Source organism: Heteronotia binoei, chromosome 15 (genome assembly GCF_032191835.1).
Source record: "Heteronotia binoei isolate CCM8104 ecotype False Entrance Well chromosome 15, APGP_CSIRO_Hbin_v1, whole genome shotgun sequence".
NCBI lineage: Eukaryota > Metazoa > Chordata > Lepidosauria > Squamata > Gekkonidae > Heteronotia > Heteronotia binoei.
The window spans coordinates 59,639,540-59,661,799 of record NC_083237.1 but is presented as its reverse complement, the minus strand read 5'-3'; the positions used below and the strand labels follow the sequence as shown (position 1 = coordinate 59,661,799).

At 49.7% G+C, this 22,260-nt stretch overlaps 1 protein-coding gene across 1 annotated transcript in view; it reads left to right on the top strand.

Annotated features, from left to right (window-relative positions):
• PPP1R1B (protein phosphatase 1 regulatory inhibitor subunit 1B) overlaps positions 1-22,260 on the top strand; it is a 95,148-nt gene that overhangs the window by 18,922 nt on the left and 53,966 nt on the right. Inside the window, exons 3-4 of the mRNA XM_060255961.1 lie at positions 1,213-1,235; positions 16,506-16,581. Coding sequence (XP_060111944.1) covers positions 1,213-1,235; positions 16,506-16,581 — 99 coding nt within the window. The remainder of the gene's footprint in view (positions 1-1,212; positions 1,236-16,505; positions 16,582-22,260) is intronic.

Below are 22,260 nucleotides of genomic sequence, written 5' to 3'. Positions count from 1 at the left end.
AGCTCTTGGAGGATTGGCTCCATCAGGGGTGTGTGGCCTAATATGCAAAGGAACCCCTGCTAGAATTCTATCTCTGGACCCTGTACTAAGAGCCCTGTAAGCTCTTGGGGGATTGGCTACATCAGGGGTGTGTGGCCTAATATGCAAAGGAACCCCTGCTAGAATTCTGTCTCTGGACCCTGTACTAAGAGCCCTGTAAGCTCTTGGAGGATTGGCTCCATCAGGGGTGTGTGGCCTAATATGCAAAGGAACCCCTGCTAGAATTCTATCTCTGGACCCTGTACTAAGAGCCCTGTAAGCTCTTGGGGGATTGGCTACATCAGGGGTGTGTGGCCTAATATGCAAAGGAACCCCTGCTAGAATTCTATCTCTGGACCCTGTACTAAGAGCCCTGCAAGCTTTTGGAGGATTGGCTACATCAGGGGTGTGGCCTAATATGCAAAGGAACCCCTGCCAGAATTCTATCTCTGGACCCTGTACTAAGAGCCCTGCAAGCTTTTGGAGGATTGGCTACATCAGGGGTGTGGCCTGATATGCAAAGGAGCTCCTGCTAGAATTCCACCGCTGCTCATGGGAGTTGTTGACTGCTCTACACTCGCTATTTTAGTGTGCAAACGGCTTAAGGGACTGGAAAATGAACAAACTTCTGGGCTTCTTCCCTTCTCTTCCCTTTCAACAGGTTTGTGGTTTCTGTAATAAATGCTGTATTATTTTATAGTGATTTTGGTCACAGTAGCCTTTGGGTTTATGTTGCCAGTTTCCTAATTGTGACCTCTCTCATTGTACCCTTGGAGAAAATGGCTGCCTTAGAGGCTGGACTCTGTGGGGTTATACTCTGCTGAGGTCACTCCCCTCTCCTCCTCAGGCTCTACCCCCAAAATCTCCAGGTATTTCCCCATCTAGAGTTGACCACCCTAGACAGGGGTGGGATTCTAGCAGGAGCTCCTTTGCATATTAGGCCACACACCCCTGATGTAGCCAATCCTCCAGGAGCTTAAGAAAAACAGCCTTGCAAGCTCTGGGAGGATTGGCTACATCTGGGGTGTGTGGCCTAATATGTGGAGAGTTTTGCAGAGTTCTACAGAGTTCTAGAGGGGCATTCTTTAAAAACACGGGAGACAATGCCGGACTGTGGGAGCTGTCCAGGTTAGTTGCTTTGACTGACCATACGATCTTTTCTTTCCCTTGTTTCCTTGGCCGCCTTCCCTGCAGAAGATGAAGCGTCTCCGTACCAGGTTAGTACCTCGCAAAGCCTCTTAATGGTGGGCTAAAGGGGAGGGGGAAATGCATGAAAAAGGCTGTGTCTAGAGAGCAGATGTAAGCAGCTTTCGGTAGCCACATTCTCTCTGTAGGGCAGGAGTGACACTCTGTAGTGACACCCAGTGGCTTGGGGCCCACACGCGTTTCTTCGACAGGGCTCCTGTGGTTACCGTTCGGTGTAGTGGTTAAATGTGTGCACTCTTATCTGGAAGAACTGAGTATGATTCTCCATTCCTCTACATGCACCTGCTGGAGTCGCCTTGGGTCAGTCACAGTTCTTAGAAGAGCTGCTCTCTCAGGAGCAGTTCTCAGAGATCTCACAGCCCCACCTACCTCACAGGGTGCCTGTTGTGGGGAGGGGAAAGGAAAGGATTGTAAGCCCTTCTGAGACTCCAAGTGAAGGGCAGGGTATAAATCCAGTTGTTTCTTCTTCTTCTTCTTCTTCTTCTTCTTCTTCTTCTTCTTCTTCTTCTTCTTCTTCTTCTTCTTCTTCTTCTTCTTCTTCTTCTTCTTCTTCTTCTTCTTCTTCTTCTTCCCCAGTGTTACACCTGCCCCATACTCCCCCATACTGAGAGCCAGTTTGGTCTAGGGGTTAAGTGTGTGGACTCTTATCTGGAAGAACCGGATTTGATTCCCCAATCCTCCACTTGCAGCTGCTGGAATGGCCTTGGGTTAGCCATAGCTATCTCAGGAGTTGTCCTTGAAAGGACAGTTGCTGTGAGAGCGCTTTCAGCCTGACCCACCTCACGGGGTGTCTGTTGTGGGGGGAGAAGATATAGGAGATTGTAAGCCACTCTGAGTCTCTGATTCAGAGAGAAGGGCGGGGTATAAATCTGCCCCCACCTCACAGGGTGTCTGTTGTGAGGGGAGAAGATATAGGAGATTGTAAGCCGCTCTGAGTCTCTGATTCAGAGAGATGGGCAGGGTATAAATCTGCAATTCTTCTTCTTCTCCAGGAAAACTGGCAAAGCCGATGCTTGGTGGGGCTTTTAGTAATCTCCATTGGAGGAATGGATAAGCTACAAACCTCCCTGAGGTATAGTCCTCCTTTCAGGGACGGAAGTAAATGTGAGGCTGATTTCACACTCACCTTACGCCGCTCTCACGTCCGTCTTTTCCGTGCGGCATCCCCCCTATTTCCCACTATTTGCGTCGAGGCTGCAGCAAAGATCACGGTTTTCGCGCAGCAAACGGAAACTGGTTTTTAGCGGTTTTCTGTTTGCTGCACAAAAACTGTGACCTTTGCTGCAGCCCTGGGGCAAACAGTGGGAAATCGGGAGGACACCATGCTGAGAAGACGGAGATGAGAGTGGCGTCAGGGTGAGTGCGAAATCGGTCTGCGTCTGTTTGTTGAGGTTTATTGCAAATGCAGCTCTGTGATCGATAGAAGGAGTACCCCCGCAGGAGGGCATCTTGGGAACTGTTCTGTGAGGCACCTCTGAGTTTCTTTGAATACCACTGGAGAGAAAGGTGGGAAATAAACGATGTCCTCTGGACACCCGGTGCAGAATCTCAGTGCCTCAGGCCCAGGGCTAATTTTGTAGCAGGAGCTCCTTTGCTTACTAGGCCACATACCCCTAACGTAGCCAATACTCCAGGAGCTAACAGGGCTCTTCGTACAGGGCCTACTGTAAGCTCCAGGAGGATTGGCTACATCAGAGGGCATGGCCTAATATGCAAAGGAGCTCCTGCTATATAAATAAAAGCTCTGCTCAGGACCAATGCTCCCTCGAAGCTGCAGAGTCTTGTGAGCAAAAATGCTACTTTGTGAGCGACTGGCCTTAAAGTTGTGGGCTACTGCATCAATTAGTTTGCTCTGGAGCCATTTTTCCTGAGCAAAGACAAGAATGTGTGAGCCGGAAGCTAAAGAACTGTGAGCTAGCTCACACTAACTCAGCTTAGAGGGAACACTGCTCAGGATACTCCTCTAGAAGTCCTGCTCTGGCTTGGGCTCCTGTGCGTCTGGGAATTAAGCTTCGGCATGAAGATATGAAGCTGCCTTCTACTGAATCAGACCCTCTTTGGTCCATCCAAGTCAGTCTTGTCTACTCAGACTGGCAGCGGCTCTCCAGGGTCTCAAGCTGAGGTGTTTCCCAGCTGTTTGCCGGGACCCTTTTTAGTTGGAGATGCCGGGGATTGAACCCGGGACCTTCTGATTACCAACCAGACGTTCTACCATTGAGCCACCGTCCCTCCCCAAGGGAGCACCCCCAGAGCATGTCTGGTTGATTGTAGTGTCCTGTCATTGTCCTGTAGTGAAACCCTCAGAGGTGGCAAAATGAGTCACTGTTCCGAGCTTGTCATTTTCCAATCAGGAGCGGCACTCGCATCCGTGACTCATGGAAGAAACAAGGGGAGGGCAGTCTCTTTGGAAAGCAAACAATCCTTCCTTTAATGCACCCTTAAAAGCCAGCCTTTTTGCAGGGAGTCGAAGACTGAAAAGAGCCTGCAGTTTGAATTTAGAAAAGAAGTATGGATTCTTCACAAAGTGACTTGTAAATTTCATGCGTCTCCACGCCCCCCCCCCCCCCCCACCATCACCAAGTTTGTAGGCTTTGCCTTGAGATTAGCCAGTTTCAGTCTTCAGGCAGTGGGAAGGCTGATCCCCACCCCCGGGGTGTTATTTTATTTTATTTAGTAGATTTGTAGTCTGCCCTTCCCCATAATGGACTCAGGGCAAATCACAAGCACGATAAAACAATAAAGCAGTAAAATCCAACAATAAAATCAAAAACTATAAAACAATCAAATGATGCAGCATGGATGGTACAGCGTGTATTATAGGTTACAATACAGATATCCTAGGTGTCACAGATCAGAATTGTAGGCCCGATATCTAGCAGTCTTGAGTAGAGAGGTCTTCTAGATGAGGTCAGCAGTAAAGTTAACATTTCTTTTACTTACACCATTTATACCCTGCCTTTCTTCCAAATGGGGACCCAACGCGGCTTACGTTATTCTCACATTTTTCCTTTTTGTCTGCACCACAATGATCCAGCAAGGTGGGCTAAGGCTAAAATAGGGTGACTGGCCCGAGATCACCCAGCAAACTTCCATGGAGGAGTGGATAACTGAACCCAGCTCTCCTAGAACCTAGTCTGCCACTGGATAAATCAATAGTGCAGCCTCATTTGGAGTACTGTGTACAATTCTGGTTGCCACACCTCAAAAAAACATATTCTAGCATTTGAAAAAGTGCAGAAAAGGGCAACTTAGAATGATTAAAGGGTTGGAACACTTTCCCTATGAAGAAAGGTTAAAACGCTTGGGGCTCTTTAGCTTGGAGAAACGTCGACTGAGGGGGGTGACATGATAGAGGTTGACAAGATTATGCATGGGATAGAGACGGTAGAGAAAGAAGTCCTTTTCTTCCTTTCTCACAATATGAGAACTCATGGGCACTCAATGAAATCGCTGAGCAGTCGGGTTAGAATCGATATAAGGAAGTATTTCTTCACCCGAAGGATGATTAACACATGGAATTCACTGCCACAGGAGGTAGTGGCGGCTGCAAGCATAGACAGCTTCAAGAGGAGATTGGATCAACATATGGAGCAGAGGTCCATCAGTGGCTATTAGCCACAGCATATCGTTGGAACTCTGTTTGGGACAAGTGATCCTCTGTGCTCTTGGTGCTTGCGGGGGCAACAGTAGGAGGGCTTCTAGTGTCCTGGTCCCACTGGTGGACCTCCTGATGGTGCCTGTTTTTTTTGGCCACTGTGTGACACAGAGTGTTGAACTGGATGGGCCATTGGCCTGATCCAACATGGCTTCTCTTATGTTCTTCTGTGACACAAAGTGTTGGACTGGATGGGCCATTGGCCTGATCCAACATGGCTTCTCTTATGTTCTTATGTGACACAGAGTGTTGGACTGGATGGGCCATTGGCCTGATCCAACATGGCTTCTCTTATGTTCTTATGTGACACAGAGTGTTGGACTGGATGGGTCATTGGCCTGATCCAACATGGCTTCTTTCATGTTCTTATGACATTGTAGGCATTATAACACACATACGGGTAGTACCAACAGTCCATACCAGTACTCCAGAACCACTGAGTTTACCAGTCATAGCTGGCCTCACCCAACCAACTATCTCTGGGCTCCTTCCCACCCTCTGCATTCAAGCCCCACCCCTCTCCTCAAGGCATTCTCTCATTGGCGGTAGATAAGTCAGTCAGCATGGACTGACAGTTCCTCCTAAGGAAATCCACTTCCTGAGATCGCTTGTTCTTGAGCCACAACACAGGTTTCTGGAGCTCTACCAGCATTAGTAGTTGTTGGCAGGGCTGGATTAACAATTAGGCCAAGTAGGCACTTATCTATGAGCCCCCATGCCTTTAGGGGCCCTGGGCCAGCTCCCCCCCGGCCCCGTTTCCCCCCTGCTTGCAGCCCTCCCAGCCTGTACATGCAGCCAGCAACTGAGCTGCTCTTTGCCCAACTTGCCTGGTGTGACTTAGGGCTGCCAATCCCCAGGTGGAGGCAGGAGATCCCCCGGTTTGGAGGCCCTCACCCTGCTTCAGGGTCATTGGAAAGCAGGGTGAGGGGAAGGGAAATGTCTGCTGGGCACTCCATTATTCCCTATAGAGACCGATTTCTATTGGGTATAATAGAAAATTGGTCCATGGGGCTCTGGAGCAGCTGTTTTTTGAGGTAGAGGCCCCAAATTTTCAGCAGAGCATCTGGTGCCTCTTCTAAAAAAATCTCCCCGAGTTTCAAAATGATGGGACCAGGGGGTCCAATTCTATGAGCCCCAGACGAAGGTGCCCCTATCCTTCATTATTTCCAATGGAGGGGAGGCATTTAAAAGGAGCGTGGTCTCTTGAAATGTGATGGCCAGAACTCCCTCTGGAGTTCAACTGTGCTTGTCACACCCTTGCTCCTGGCTCCACCCCCAATGTCTCCTGGCTCCACTCCCAAAGTCTCCTGGCTCCACCCCCAAAGTCCCCAGATATTTCTTGAGTCGGACTTGGCAACCCCGGTGCAGCAGCTGCTGCTGGTGTCATCGCCAAGTTCGCCTCTCTCTGCCTCTCCCCACAGCTTTGTCAAAGGGGTTTTTGAGAAGGTGCCTGCAAGTTACAGCAGGGGCCATGAGCAGTGGGGCAGGCACTGAGATAATTTGCGAGGAGGCCTGCAAGATTTCGACTGCGTAGGGGCCTCCACGGGGTTTAATCCGGCACTGCAGTGGGAGACCTCCGCATTTGCCCTGACGCCAGCAATCCAAAGTGTCCGCTACACAGAGCCAAACTTGCTCACTCATGCCCCCCTTCCCACAAACATCTACCCCACCTGCAGAGCAGGTTGATTTCTGCCGGGCATTGTCCCCCAACTTCTCCTTGATCTCCAATCCTATTAAATTCCTCTGTAATGCCTGGCGAAATACTACCACGGAATGGGACCCTGAGGGGGGTAGCGAGTCGGGAGCCAGAGGCTTAGAGCCTTTGAGAGAGCCTGGCTGCATTTCAAGCTCTCCCCAGGACTTGTCTGTTGTTTTATCAGATTATCCTTTTAATTGGCCTGGGGAAACTTGCCTCCCCACTGCTAATTTCCCATTTGGCAGTTGCTTTAAAAAAAAAAAAAAAAGGTAACGTCCTTGGCAGAGGTCAGACAGAACAGAGAATGTTTCCCACCCACCCATCAGTCCAAAATAAGGATTTAAAGAAAAAGAGAGAGAACATAATCTGTATGATATAGGAATAAATCAGGGCTTTTTCTGTAGCAGGAACTCCTTTGCATAGTAGGCCACACACCCCTGATGTAGCTAATCCTCCAAGAGCTTACAGGGCTCTTCATACAGGGCCTGCCGTAAGCTCCAGGAGGATTGGCTACATCAGGGGTGTGTGGCCTAATAGGCAAAGGAGGTCCTGCTAGAATTCCTTACCGGGCTCTTAGTGCAGGGCCTGCTGTAAGCTCCAGGAGAACTGGCTACATCAGGGGTGTGTGGCCTAATAGGCAAAGGAGGTCCTGCTAGAATTCCTTACAGGGCTCTTCTCACAGGGCCTACTGGAAGCTCCAGGAGGATTGGCTACATCAGGGGATGTGGCCTAATAGGCAAAGGAGGTCCTGCTAGAATTCCTTACAGGGCTCTTCGTACAGGGCCTGCTGAGAGCTCCAGGAGGATTGGCTACATCAGGGGTGTGTGGCCTAATAGGCAAAGGAGGTCCTGCTAGAATTCCTTACAGGGCTCTTAGTACAGGGCCTACTGCAAGCTCCAGGAGGATTGGCTACATCAGGGGTGTGTGGCCTAATAGGCAAAGGAGGTCCTGCTAGAATTCCTTACAGGGCTCTTCGTACAGGGCCTGCTGTGAGCTCCAGGAGGATTGGCTACATCAGGGGTGTGTGGCCTAATAGGCAAAGGAGGTCATGCTAGAATTCCTTACAGGGCTCTTAGTACAGGGCCTGCTGTAAGCTCCAGGAGAACTGGCTACATCAGGGGTGTGTGCCTAATAGGCAAAGGAGGTCCTGCTAGAATTCCTTACAGGGCTCTTCGTACAGGGCCTGCTGAGAGCTCCAGGAGGATTGGCTACATCAGGGGTGTGTGGCCTAATATGCAAAGGAGGTCCTGCTAGAATTCCTTACAGGGCTCTTCTCACAGGGCCTACTGTAAGCTCCAGGAGGATTGGCTACATCAGGGGTGTGTGGCCTAATAGGCAAAGGAGGTCCTGCTAGAATTCCTTACAGGGCTCTTAGTACAGGGCCTACTGCAAGCTCCAGGAGGATTGGCTACATCAGGGGTGTGTGGCCTAACATGCAAAGGAGTTACCAAAAAAAAAGCCCCCTATAGGATCATAAAAACACAGAGTTGGAAGGGGCCCTTCAGGCCATCTAGTTCAGGGGTGGCCAGACTGTGACTCGGGAGCCGTAGGGGGCTCTTTCACACATTGTGGCTGCGATCCCACATGCTAGATAACGCCATTTCAATCCACTTCCACTTCCCTTGCCAACTGGATGTTACTGTGTGAGCTGGCAAAATCCAGTTTGAAACGGCACTGAAAGCGGATTGAAACTGCAGGATTTAGTACGTGTGATCGCAGCCGTTGTGTGTCTCTCGAAGCCCCCGCAGCCCCATCAGCGGCTTGGAGAAGGCATTTAAAGCTGCTTTCTTTCCACCTCGCCATCCCTCCCTCCCCCCCCCCAATCTATTTGCCTGCTTGCCTTCCTTCCTTCATGCGGCTCTCAAACATCTGACGCTCATTTCTTGCTGCTCTCAAAACATCTGACGTTTGTTCAATGCGGCTCTCCTGTTAGGCAAGTTTGGCCACTCCTGATCTAGTCCAATCCCCTGGACAATGCATTGTGGTCCAACCCCCTGATCAGCCTAGAGCAGGGGTCCTCAAACTACGGCCCGCGGGCCAGATGCGGCCCGCTGAGGACGTTTATGCGGCCCGCCGGATTATGGCAAAATCAGACCGGAAGTGACGTTCGACCTAATCTCGCGTTAGCAACGCACACTTCTGGCACTGGGCTGAGGCGGCCGAGACAGAGTGTGAGGTGATACCGAGGTGAGGTGAGTTCCCAGGCCGGGGTGTGTGGTGTGGGGAAGGCAGAGAGATGCAGAAGACGGAGAACTGACGGCCCGCGGCCTTGTACAGTAACGGCAGTCCGGCCCTCCAACAGTCTGAGGGACAGTGAACTGGCCCCCTATTTAAAAAGTTTGAGGACCCCTGGCCTAGAGCATCCCCGACGAGTGTTTGCTCAGCTGGCTGCTTAAAGACTGCCAGAGAGGGGGAGCTCACCACCTCCCTCGGTTAGCCGATCTTTTGCTGGAACCAGCTGCGTGACACAGATCGGTGCACAACACGCAAGCTTTGCGTTCTCCCGAATTTCTTTCAAACTAAAGAGGGCGATTCACGGCCTCCAAAAAATGTAACAAGATCTGGGGCGCTTAGCAGTGTTCCCTCTAAGCTGAGTTCGCGCGAGCTTGCTCACTGATTTTGAGCCTCCAGCTCAGACGTTTTTGTCTTAGCTCAGGAAGGATGACCCCAGAGCAGAATAATTTATGCAGGAGCTCACCACTTTAAGGCCAGGAGCTCACAAAGTAGAATTTTTGCTCATAAGACTCTGTAGCTTAGAGGGAACATTGGTGCTAATATGGGTGCCAACCTCCCGGTGGGACCTGGAAATCCTACGGCATTACAGCCAATGCCGGATTAAACCCTGTGGAGGCCCCTAAGCAGTCGAAATCTCGAGGGGGGGGGGTGTTGCAAATTGTCTCTGTTGGAATGCCCACCCTGCAGCCCCCCACAGCAGCCTGCAGGCAGCTTCTCCAAAGTCCTTTTGACAAAGCTGCAGGGGAGAGGCAGAGAGAGGCAAACTTGGCAGCTACGCCAGCAGCTGGACCAGGCAAGTCGGGCAAAGAGCGGCTCAGTCGCTGGCTGGGTGTGCAGGCTGGGAGGTCTGCGAGCAGGGAGAAAACCGGGAGGGGGAGGAGCCTGAGGCCCCTAAAGGCGTGGGGGCCCATAGGCCAGTGTCTACTTTGCCTAATTGTTAATTCGGCCCTGATTACAGCGCACCTTCAAATGACAGAGATCAGCTCCCTTGGTGCAAATGTGTCTGTTTAGGAGGCACTGTACCCCGCTGAGGTTCTGTGAGTCACTGTGGTAGGGTTGCCAATCCCCAGGTGGGGGCAGGGGATCCCCCGGTTTGGAGGTCCTCCTCCCGCTTCAGGGTCATCAGAAAGCGGGGGGAGGGGAGGGAAATGTCTGCTGGGAACTCTATTATTCCCTAGGGGGATTTATTCCCATAGAAAATCATGGAGAATTGATCCGCGGGTATCTGGGGCTCTGGGGGGCCTGTTTTTTGGGGTAGAGGCACCAAATTTTCAGTATAGCATCTAGTGCCTCTCCCCAAAATACCCACCAAGTTTCAAAAAGATTGGACCAGGGGGTCCAATTTTATGAGCCGCAAAAGAAGGTGCCCCTATCCTTCATGATTTCCTATGGAAGGAAGGAATTGAAAAGGTGTGCTGTCCCTTTAAATGTGATGGCCAGAACTCCCTTTGGAGTTCAATTATGCTTGTCACAGCCTTGATCTTGGCCCCACCCCTAATGTCTCCTGGCTCCACCCCCAAAGTCTCCTGGCTCCACCCCCAAAGTCCCCAGATATTTCTTGAATTGGACTTGGCAATCCTACTCTGTGGCATTGTACCGTGATGAGCTTCCTGTCCTCCCTAGGCTCCACCCTCAAATCTCCCGGAGTTTCCCAACCCGGATCTGGCAACCCTACCCCCTTGCTCTTCTGCCAGTGACCAAGAGGGACCTAGCAACCTCAGATGCAAAGCCAGAGTAGACCCATTAAGAAGAGACGGAGAACAGCTAACTTACCTATTAGCTAGTTGAAGGGTGCTTAATTTAATTACTCAGCCACCTTTTCAACCGACCCATTCCATAATTAACAGATTCTATTGAAGATGACTTGCGCGTTGCCAGAAGCCGCTGTCTATTTTTAGGCGTGGAAAGAAGTGTGAGAACTTGCAATTTAGCACACAAAAGCTAATGCGCTCATTGTTAAGAAGGGAACATGTCATTCCCTGTTCCTTTCCCTGCTCAAACGTTTTCCTCTTTATCCCCCATGAGAGCAGAAATGAACGAGCTCTCAAAAATCAAAAAGACATGGGCGTACTCAGTTCTTTGCCCCACCGACTGAAAGTTGAAGATGATGATGAAGAAGAAGATATTGGATTTATATCCCGCCCTCCACTCCGAAGAGTCTCAGAGCGGCTCACAATCTCCTTTCCCTTCCTCCCCCACAACAGACACCCTGTGAGGTAGATGAAGATATTGGATTTATATCCCGCCCTCCACTCCGAAGAGTCTCAGAGCGGCTCACAATCTCCTTTCCCTTCCTCCCCCACAACAGACACCCTGTGAGGTAGATGAAGATATTGGATTTATATCCCGCCCTCCACTCCAAAGAGTCTCAGAGAGGCTCACAATCTCCTTTACCTTCCTCCCCCACAACAGACACCCTGTGAGGTAGATGAAGATATTGGATTTATATCCTGCCCTCCACTCCGAAGAGTCTCAGAGCGGCTCACAATCTCCTTTCCCTTCCTCCCCCACAACAGATACCCTGTGAGGTGGATGAAGATACTGGATTTATATCCTGCCCTCCACTCCAAAGAGTCTCAGAGCGGCTTACAATCTCCTTTACCTTCCTCCCCCACAACAGATACCCTGTGAGGTAGATGAAGATACTGGATTTATATCCCGCCCTCCACTCCAAAGAGTCTCAGAGCGGCTCACAATCTCCTTTACCTTCCTCCCCCACAACAGATACCCTGTGAGGTAGATGAAGATACTGGATTTATATCCTGCCCTCCACTCCAAAGAGTCTCAGAGCGGCTCACAATCTCCTTTACCTTCCTCCCCCACAACAGATACCCTGTGAGGTAGATGAAGATACTAGATTTATATCCCGCCCTCCACTCCAAAGAGTCTCAGAGCGGCTCACAATCTCCTTTCCCTTCCTCCCCCACAACAGATACCCTGTGAGGTAGATGAAGATACTGGATTTATATCCTGCCCTCCACTCCAAAGAGTCTCAGAGCGGCTCACAATCTCCTTTACCTTCCTCCCCCACAACAGATACCCTGTGAGGTAGATGAAGATACTGGATTTATATCCTGCCCTCCACTCCAAAGAGTCTCAGAGCGGCTCACAATCTCCTTTACCTTCCTCCCCCACAACAGATACCCTGTGAGGTAGATGAAGATACTGGATTTATATCCTGCCCTCCACTCCAAAGAGTCTCAGAGCGGCTCACAATCTCCTTTACCTTCCTCCCCCACAACAGATACCCTGTGAGGTAGATGAAGATATTGGATTTATATCCTGCCCTCCACTCCGAAGAGTCTCAGAGCGGCTCACAATCTCCTTTACCTTCCTCCCCCACAACAGATACCCTGTGAGGTGGATGAAGATACTGGATTTATATCCTGCCCTCCACTCCAAAGAGTCTCAAAGCGGCTCACAATCTCCTTTACCTTCCTCTCCCACAACAGATACCCTGTGAGGTAGATGAAGATACTGGATTTATATCCTGCCCTCCACTCCAGAGTCTCAGAGCGGCTGTGTCACAGAAGAACATAAGAGAAGCCCTGTTGGATCAGGCCAGTGGCCCATCCAGTCCAACATTCTGTGTCACACAGTGGCCAAAAAACCAAGTGCCATCAGGAGGTCCATCATTGGGGCCAGGACACCAGAACCCCTCACCCTATTGCCCCTCCCAAGCACCAAGAATGGCATTACTATTATTATTATTAGTTTATTTATATTCTGCCCATTCCTCCATAGGGGGACATAGTGGAGTACAACATAAATAATAAAATCACAATAAAATCACAACAGCATGACAATAAGAACCAATTACAATATTCAGTGCAACAGAATGGTTCAGCAGGACAATATAATAAAATGGTGTAGCAGGACAGTACAGCAATTCAGCGCAGTAGGACAGTACAGTAGGGGATGCCGACCGATCTAATGGATAGATGCCCACTACCTCACTCGAAAACCTGGCAGAACAGCTTCCATTTTACAGGTCCTACGAAAGGCCAGCAAGCCAGGTAGTCAGGTTTTAGGGGCTGAATTTTGCTTCTAGCCTATTTTGAACCCAGGGTGGCAAGATTTAATAGATGAACTAATCAAAACTCTGTTTTGGTTGCCTCAGAAGAACGTGTCCCTTAACAAAATGGCAGATTTCCTCCCCCTCCACAACGTGTGAGTACTTAGCACTTACTGATGGTTTGTGCTTTCTTTAACAGCTACCCCCCCCCTTTTCTCCCACTTATTTGGGAGGGGGTGCCTCTCCTCAGGAGGTGCCCGCAAACACATACTCGCAAACGAAAGAAATGGTGCGCCTGGACTTCAAGGTGTTATTTTTATGGATATGGAAACGTGTGCTGACTTTAGGGATTCAGGGTTACCAATCCCCAGGTGAGGACGGGATCCTAGGTTTGGAGCCCTCCCCCACCCCCGAACACACACTTCAGTGTTAGCAGAAAGCAGGGCGGGGGGGGGGTGGAGGAAATGTCTGCTGGGCATTCCATTATACTCTATGGAGACCACTTCCTGTAGGGTATAATGGAGCGATCCATGGGTATCAGGGACTCTGAGGGGGCTGTTTTTTGAGGTAGAGGCACCAATTTTTCAGCACAGCATCTGATGCCTCTCCTCAAAACACCCCCCACCAAGATTCAAAAAGATTGGACCAAAGGGTCCAATTCTATGAGCCCTAAAAGAAAGTGCCCCCGTCCTTCATTATTTCCAAATGGAGGGAAGGCATTTAAAGGCACATGGTCTCTTTAGCCCAGGGGTATCAAACATGCAGCCTGAGGGGCAGATCAGGGCCCTGTAGGGGTCCTGTCAGGCCCGCAAGCAACTGATTGTCATCGGCTTCCTTCTCCCTCTCTCTTGCTTCCTTCTGTATCACAGCTTGCTCAATCACACAGCAGCTATGGAGCAAAGCCTCCATTTTCTCCATTGGCTGAGGCTCCTCCTTTGGGGAGAAAGAGGGGGGGGGGAGGGAGAGCTTGCTTTGCCAGGCTCTCTCAATTGCACAGCAGAGTTACTGAGCCAAGCCTCTCTTCCTTCTATAGCCTGAGGCTCATTAGAGCAAGAGTTGTCAGTTATCAGAGACAGTTAAATAAACGAAACATTTTCCTTTATAAAGTTTATATCATTATACCACAGTGTGTGTGTGTGTGTGTATATATATACATACACACACACACACACACACACATATACACACTGTGGTATAATGATATAAACTTTATAAAGGACAATAAATTTTTGGCCACTGTGTGACACAGAGTGTTGGACTGGATGGGCCATTGGCCTGATCCAACATGGCTTCTCTTATGTTCTTCTGTGACACAGAGTGTTGGACTGGATGGGCCACTGGCCTGATCCAACATGGCTTCTCTTATGTTCTTATGCGACACAGAGTGTTGGACTGGATGGGCCATTGGCCTGATCCAACATGGCTTCTCTTATGTTCTTCTGTGACACAGAGTGTTGGACTGGATGGGCCACTGGCCTGATCCAACAGGGCTTCTCTTATGTTCTTCTGTGAAACAGAGTGTTGGACTGGATGGGCCATTGGCCTGATCCAACATGGCTTCCCTTATGTTCTTATGTGACACAGAGTGTTGGACTGGATGGGCCATTGGCCTGATCCAACATGGCTTCTCTTATGTTCTTCTGTGACACAGAGTGTTGGACTGGATGGGCCATTGGCCTGATCCAACATGGCTTCCCTTATGTTCTTATGTGACACAGAGTGTTGGACTGGATGGGCCACTGGCCTGATCCAACATGGCTTCTCTTATGTTCTTATGTGACACAGAGTGTTGGACTGGAGGGGCCATTGGCCTGATCCAACATGGCTTCCCTTATGTTCTTATGTGACACAGAGTGTTGGACTGGATGGGCCATTGGCCTGATCCAACATGGCTTCTCTTATGTTCTTCTGTGACACAGAGTGTTGGACTGGATGGGCCATTGGCCTGATCCAACATGGCTTCCCTTATGTTCTTATGTGACACAGAGTGTTGGACTGGAGGGGCCATTGGCCTGATCCAACATGGCTTCCCTTATGTTCTTATGTGACACAGAGTGTTGGACTGGATGGGCCATTGGCCTGATCCAACATGGCTTCCCTTATGTTCTTATGTGACACAGAGTGTTGGACTGGATGGGCCACTGGCCTGATCCAACATGGCTTCTCTTATGTTCTTATGTGACACAGAGTGTTGGACTGGAGGGGCCATTGGCCTGATCCAACATGGCTTCCCTTATGTTCTTATGTGACACAGAGTGTTGGACTGGAGGGGCCATTGGCCTGATCCAACATGGCTTCCCTTATGTTCTTATGTGACACAGAGTGTTGGACTGGATGGGCCATTGGCCTGATCCAACATGGCTTCTCTTATGTTCTTATGTTCATTATCTGGCATTATTTTTTATGACACACATGGACTGGCCCCACAAAGTCCCATTTATGTCATATCTGGCCCTCATAATAAGAAGAAGATACTGGGTTTATATGCTCCCATATACTCTGAATCTCAGCGTCTCAGAGCAGTGATAATCTCCTTTCCCTCCCCCTCCCCCCCAAAAAACCAGACACCCTGTGAGAAATATTCCCTCTAAGCTGTGGAGTTTTGTGAGCAAAAACTCTGCTTTGTGAGATACTGGCATTAATGTTGTGAGCTACTGCATCAATTATTGTGCTCTGGGGTCATCCTTCCTGAGAGAAGACAAAAATGTGTGAGCCGGAGGCTAAAAAACTGAGCTAGCTCACACCAACTCAGCTCTAGAGGGAACACTGCCTGTGAGTTAGGTGTGGCTGAGAGAGCTCTCACAGAAGCTGCCCTTCCAAGGCTATTCCAGCAGCTGCAAGCGGAGGAGTGGGGAATCAACCCCCCCGGTTCTCCTAGATAAGAGTCAGCGCACTTAACCATTTCACCAAACTGGCTCTGAGTTCAACACCCCTGCTTTAAAGCCAGATCTCCCTTTGGAGTTCAGTTGCGCTTGTCACCCCCTTGCTCCTGGCTCCACCCCTAAAGTCCCCAGATATTCCTTGAGTTGGACCTGGCGATCCTATTCATCGATCAAGATGTCATAAGAACATAAGAGGAGCCATGTTGCATCAGGCCCATGGCCCATCCAGTCCAACACTCTGTGTCACACAGTGGCAAAAATTTTTATACATACACACACACTATGGCTAATAGCCACTGGTGGACCTCTGCTCCATATTTTTATCTAAACCCCTCTTGAAGGTGGCTATGCTTGTGGCCGCCACCACCTCCTGTGGCAGTGAATTCTTCACCCTTTGGGTGAAGAAGTACTTCCTTTTATCCGTTTTAACCTGGCTGCTCAGCAATTTCATCGAATGTCGTATTAATCAACAGTGGTTTCTTTCGTTGGGTTGCAGCACTTATTTGGAATCTGGCATTTCAGAAGCCACTTCCAAGGTGGAATGTGGAGGAGCAGCTGTTACCGAAAAAATAAGCAACCCATCCAGCATTATGCATGCGAAATCCACACTCACAAAAGAGCACTTTGGATGAAAGCCAGTCTCTTAATTTAACCAACTCTTCTGATTGCTTTCTTAATTTTTGTCACACTTCGAGTCACATCCCCCAACCTTCAGCTCCTCTGGGAAATCTTCAGAGACTTGGTCTGCCTTTGAACCACTAACTCTGTTTCCTCTCCTGTGTTTCTTTCTCCTTCCAGAGAGCTCTGGGTGAAGGCTATCACCTGAAGAACAAAAGGAACGCTCCCTGTGTCTACACACCCCCTTCTCTTAAAGGTAAGGGAGCCTGGCAAGGAGAAATGTTGAGATGTAACTGGAACTCTCCAGGGGTCACCTTTTGCAGGATTGGTTCTGCTTTATACTGGGCCAGGTAGCCACCCAAAACTGGCCAGAGCTTTTGTGGAGTTTAGGAAGCCCGATTGCTTATTCAGCAGGCAGCTTTTCCTTTTTACACAGGGAGTGATTAAAACGTGGGATTAAACAACAGAGAATGGAGTGTTGGCTAAGGCACAGACAGCTTTAAAAAGGGGATTCAAGATATATATATATATATATATATATATATATATTTGGAGGAGAGGTCTGGCTACCAACCATGGTGACTGAGGGGAACCTCCACGTTCAGAACTTCAGAGGCGCTGAGCCTCTGGATTCCAGAGCCAGGAGGTAGCATCAGGAGAAGGCCTGGGCCTCTGTCAGAAAGCCAGTTTGGTGTAGTAGTGAAGTGTGCGGACTCTTATCTGGGAGAACCGGGTTTGATTCCCCACTCTTCCACTTGCAGCTGCTGGAATGGCCTTGGGTCAGCCATAGCTCTCGCAGGAGTTGTCCTTGAAAGGGCAGATTCTGAGAAAGCTCTCTCAGCCCCACCCACCTCACAAGGTGTCTGTTGTGCGGGGAGAAGATAGAGGAGATTGTGAGCCACTCTGAGATTCGGAGTGGAGGGTGGGATATAAATCCAATATCTTTATCTACCTCACAGGATGTCTGTTGTGTGTGTGTGGGGGGGAGGAAGGTAAAGGAGATTGTGAGCCGCTCTGAGACTCTTCAGAGTGGAGGGCAGGATATAAATCCAATATCATCTTCTTCTGCGCTGTTGTTGGCCCTCCAGAGTAACTGGTTGGCTGCTGTGTGAGGCAGGATGAGGGACTAGATGGACAGCTGGTCTGAGACAGCAGGGTTCTTATTATGTTCTTATCATGGGAAGGCCTTGGCCTCTCCACCATGTTATTGGCCGACCAGAGGAACTGGTTGGCCCTGTGTGAGACAGGAGGGTGGAATAGATGGACCGCAGGGCTCTTCATGTTCTTATCAGGGGAAGACCTCAGCCTCGATGGCCTGTTGTTGGCTCTCCGGCAGAACAGGTTGGCCCATGTGGACTAGATGGACTGTTGGTCTGATGTTCTTATGAAGGCCTCGGCCTCTCTGCCCTGTTGGTGGCCCTCCAGAGGAACTGGTTGGCCCCTGTGTGAGACAGGATGCTGGACTAGATGGACCACTGGTCTGATCCAGCAGGGCTCTTCTGATGTTCTTATGAAGGCCTCAGCCTCTCTGCCCTGTTGTTGGCCCTCCAAAGGAACTGGTTGGCCACTGTGTGAGACAGGAGGCTGGACTAGATGGACCACTGGTCTGATCCAGCAGGGCTCTTCTGATGTTCTTATGAAGGCCTCAGCCTCTCTGCCCTGTTGGCGGCCCTCTAGAGGAACTGGTTGGCCACTGTGTGAGACAGGATGCTGGACTAGATGGACCACTGGTCGGATCCAGCAGGGCTCTTCTGATGTTTTTATGAAGGCCTCAGCCTTTCTGCCCTGTTGGTGGCCCTCTAGAGGAACTGGTTGGCCACTGTGTGAGACAGGATGCTGGACTAGATGGACCACTGGTCTGATCCAGCAGGGCTCTTCTGATGTTCTTATGAAGGCCTCAGCCTCTCTGCCCTGTTGGCGGCCCTCTAGAGGAACTGGTTGGCCACTGTGTGAGACAGGATACTGGACTAGATGGACCACTGGTCTGATCCAGCAGAGCTTTCCTTGCATTTTTATGAAGGCCTCTCTGCCCTGTTGTTGGCCCTCCAGAGGAACTGGCTGGCTGCTGTGTGAGGCAAAATGCTGGACTAGACGGACCCCTGGTGTGATTCAGCAGGGCTCTTCTGACGTTCTTAAGCAAATGCATGGTGACTGAACAGTTTCAGGCTTTGTTGGAGGAGATGGATCTTTTGGAACCATTTCAGTTCAGTTTTGGGATAACCTTCACTAGAAGGGACGTGGTGAACTGTAACCCTGCTGGATTCCTCCTGCTTAGGGCTGACTGGTTAGCGAAGGGAGAGTGGGGACCAGCTGTTCAGCCCTCTGGCCATTGTGCTGTGGCATCCTCAAGCATTATTTCTTTCTCCCCTGCCATTCAACACCTTCTGAAAGAGAATATCAAAAGCGAAAGAAAATGGCCAACTGTTTCCTTTTTTATTGTGTGAATTACTTGAGACAGTGAATGAGAGCATGAAGTAGGGTTGCCAAGTCCAATTCAAGAAATATCTGGGGACTTTGGGGGTGGAGCCAGGAGACTTTGGGGGTGGAGTCAGGAGCAAGGGTGTGACAAGCTCCAAAGGGAGTTCTGGGCATCACGTTTAAAGGGACCACATGCCTTTTAAATGCAGTATCCCTGAATGAAATGGCAGCTTTGAACATATGAACTTATGAAGCTGCCTTATACTGAATCAGACCCTCGGTCCATCAAAGTCAGTATTGTCTTCTCAGACTGGCAGCGGCTCTCCAGGGTCTCAAGCTGAGGTTTTTCACACCTATTTGCCTGGACCCTTTTTTGGAGATGCCAGGGATCGAACCTGGGACCTTCTGTTTCCCAAGCAGATGCTCTACTACTGAGCCACCGTCCCTTTGGAGGGGGAGACTCTTTGATACCATACCCAGGGCTTTTGGGGTAGAAAAGCCCTGCATGGACTAATTTGCATATCAGGCCACACCCTCTGACATCACCATTATTCCATACGGGGCTTTTTTGTTGAAAAAACCTAGCAGGAATTCATTTGCATATTAGGCCAAACACCCGATGGCACCTGATGGTTGCCAGATCCAGGTTGGGAAACTGCTGGAGATTTGGGGATGGAGCCTGGGAAGGGCAAGAGCTCAGTTGGGTCCAAGGCCACAGAGTCTGCCCTCCAAAGAAGCCACATTCTCCTGGGGAACTAATCTCTGTAGTCTGGAGATGAGCTGGAATTCCCAGGTCCATTCAGTGGACTCTCCTGTTTTGCTGTTGGCATTTTTAAGGAGAAAAGGTCATTTTAAAAAATATTGAGGAGAAGATGACTGCAGATTTATACCCTGCCCTTCTCTCTGAATCAGTCTCAGAGCAGCTTTACTTTCCTCAACAGACACCCTGTGAGGTGGGTGGGGCTGAGAGGGCTCTCACAGCAGCTGCCCTTTCAAGGACAACCTCTGCCAGAGCTATGGCTGACCCAAGGCCATTCCAGCAGCTTCAAGTGGATGAATGGGGAATCAAACCCGGTTCTCCCAGATAAGAGTCTGCACACTTAACCACTACACCAAACTGGCTCCTTGTTTAAACTCATTTTTCTGCAAAGCCATCTATGTCAGAATGGGATCTAGGCTAATTCATCTCAGCCTAAATCAGGGGAAGGCAGATAAACTGTTTCAAGGATGGCACCAGGATCTTGAATACATATTCTGTGCCTTGAAAGGAAATGCTTTTGAGGAAGAAGAAGAAAAAGAAGACCATAGATTTATATCCTGCCCTTCTCTCTGAATCAGAGTCTCAGAGCGGCTCACAATCTCCTCTATCTTCTCCCCCCACAACAGACACCCTGTGAGGTGGGTGGAGCTAAGAGATCTCTCACAGCAGCTGCCCTTTCAAGGACAACCTCTGCCAGAGCTATGGCTGACCCAAGGCCATTCCAGCAGCTGCAAGTAGAGGAGCGGGGAATCAAACCCGGTTCTCCCAGATAAGAGTTTGTGCACTTCACCACTACACCAGACTGGCGATAACTGGGGGAGCGTGACCCAGAGGCGAATGGCAGCTGCATGAGCCAGCAAGGCGCCTTTTAAAGGCAAGCTGCAACTCCCCTCCCTGACCCCAGAGACAAGCTAATCCCCTGTACCTTCTCAAGTTAGATCCTAGTAACAAAAGACGGGTCAGTTTATTCATTCAGGATTAAATCCTGGATAAGGGTTGTTTCTTTTCCTATTTACCAACATGACATTGTTACAGCAGCCCCTTTAACACCCCAAGAGTTATTGATGTGGCATTTGCGAAATCCTTGCTTGAAAAGAGGTCTGAGAAAGCCAATAACCAAAATAAATGTGAAGCTTTTCCCCCCCTCGTCAATCTTCTACCGTTATCTCCTCCAGAATTCCTCATTGTAGTACCTTCTCCTCCCACCCACTGTAGGTACAACTAATCCAGCTACCCACATGCATAACAGCCAAGTAAAAGAAGATAAAGGCAGTCCCCTGTGCAACTCTGGAGTGACGTCGCATCGTGACGTTTTCACGGCAGCCTTTTTTTTTTTTTATGGGGCGATTTGCCATTGCCTTCCTCAGTCATCTACACTTTCCCCTCAGCAAGACAAATACTCAGGAGAGCCAGTTTGGTGCAGTGGTTAAGTGTTAAGATAAGGTTCTCTTCTCTTATCTGAGAGAACCGGGTTTGATTCCCCACTCCTCCACTTGCAGCTGCTGGAATGGCCTTGGGTCAGCCATGGCTCTGGCAGACGTTGTCCTTGAAAGGGCAGCTGCTGTGAGAGATCTCTCAGCCCCACCCACCTCACAGCTGAGGATGAAAGAGGAAAGTGCAAAAGTAGGCTTGAAACTCAATATCAAAAAAACAAAGATCATGACATCTGGTCCCATCACTCCTTGGCAAATAAAAGGGGAAGACGTGGAAGTAGTGACAGACTTCACATTTCTGGGATCCAAGATCACTACAGATGGTGACTGTAGCCATGGAATTAAAAGACGTTTGCTCCTTGGGAGGACAGCTATGGCGAACCTGGGCAGTATAATAAAAAGTAGAGACATCACCCTGCCAACAAAAGTCCGTATAGTCAAAGCGATGGTATTCCCAGTAGTAATGTATGGCTGTGAGAGCTGGACCATAAGGAAGGCTGAGCGCAGAAGAATAGATGCTTGCGAGCTGTGGTGCTGGAGAAGAATCTTGAGAGTCCCTTGGACCACAAGAAGATCAGATCAGTCAGTCCTAAGGGAAATCAACCCAGACTGTTCCCTAGAAGGTCAGATGCTGAAGCTCAAATACTTTGGCCACCAAATGAGAAGGGAGAACTCTCTGGAGAAGACTCTTGAGAGTCCCTCGGACTGCAAGAAGATCCAATCAGTCAGTCCTCAGGGAAATCAACCCAGACTGTTCCCTAGAAGGTCAGATGCTGAAGCTGAAGCTCAAATACTTTGGCCACCAAATGAGAAGGGAGAACTCCCTGGAGAAGACTCTTGAGAGTCCCTTGGACCGCAAGAAGATCCAATCAGTCAGTCCTAAGAGAAATCAACCCAGACTGTTCCCTGGAAGGTCAGATGCTGAAGCTGAAGCTCAAATACTTTGGCCACCAAATGAGAAGGGAGAACTCTCTGGAGAAGACTCTTGAGAGTCCCTCGGACCGCAAGAAGATCCAATCAGTCAGTCCTCAGGGAAATCAACCCAGACTGTTCCCTAGAAGGTCAGATGCTGAAGCTGAAGCTCAAATACTTTGGCCACCAAATGAGAAGGGAGAACTCTCTGGAGAAGACTCTTGAGAGTCCCTCGGACCGCAAGAAGATCTAATCAGTCAGTCCTCAGGGAAATCAACTCAGACTGTTCCCTAGAAGGTCAGATGCTGAAGCTGAAGCTCAAATACTTTGGCCACCAAATGAGAAGGGAGCACTCACTGGAGAAGACCCTGATGCTGGGAAAGACAGAAGGCAAAAGAAGAAGGGGACGGCA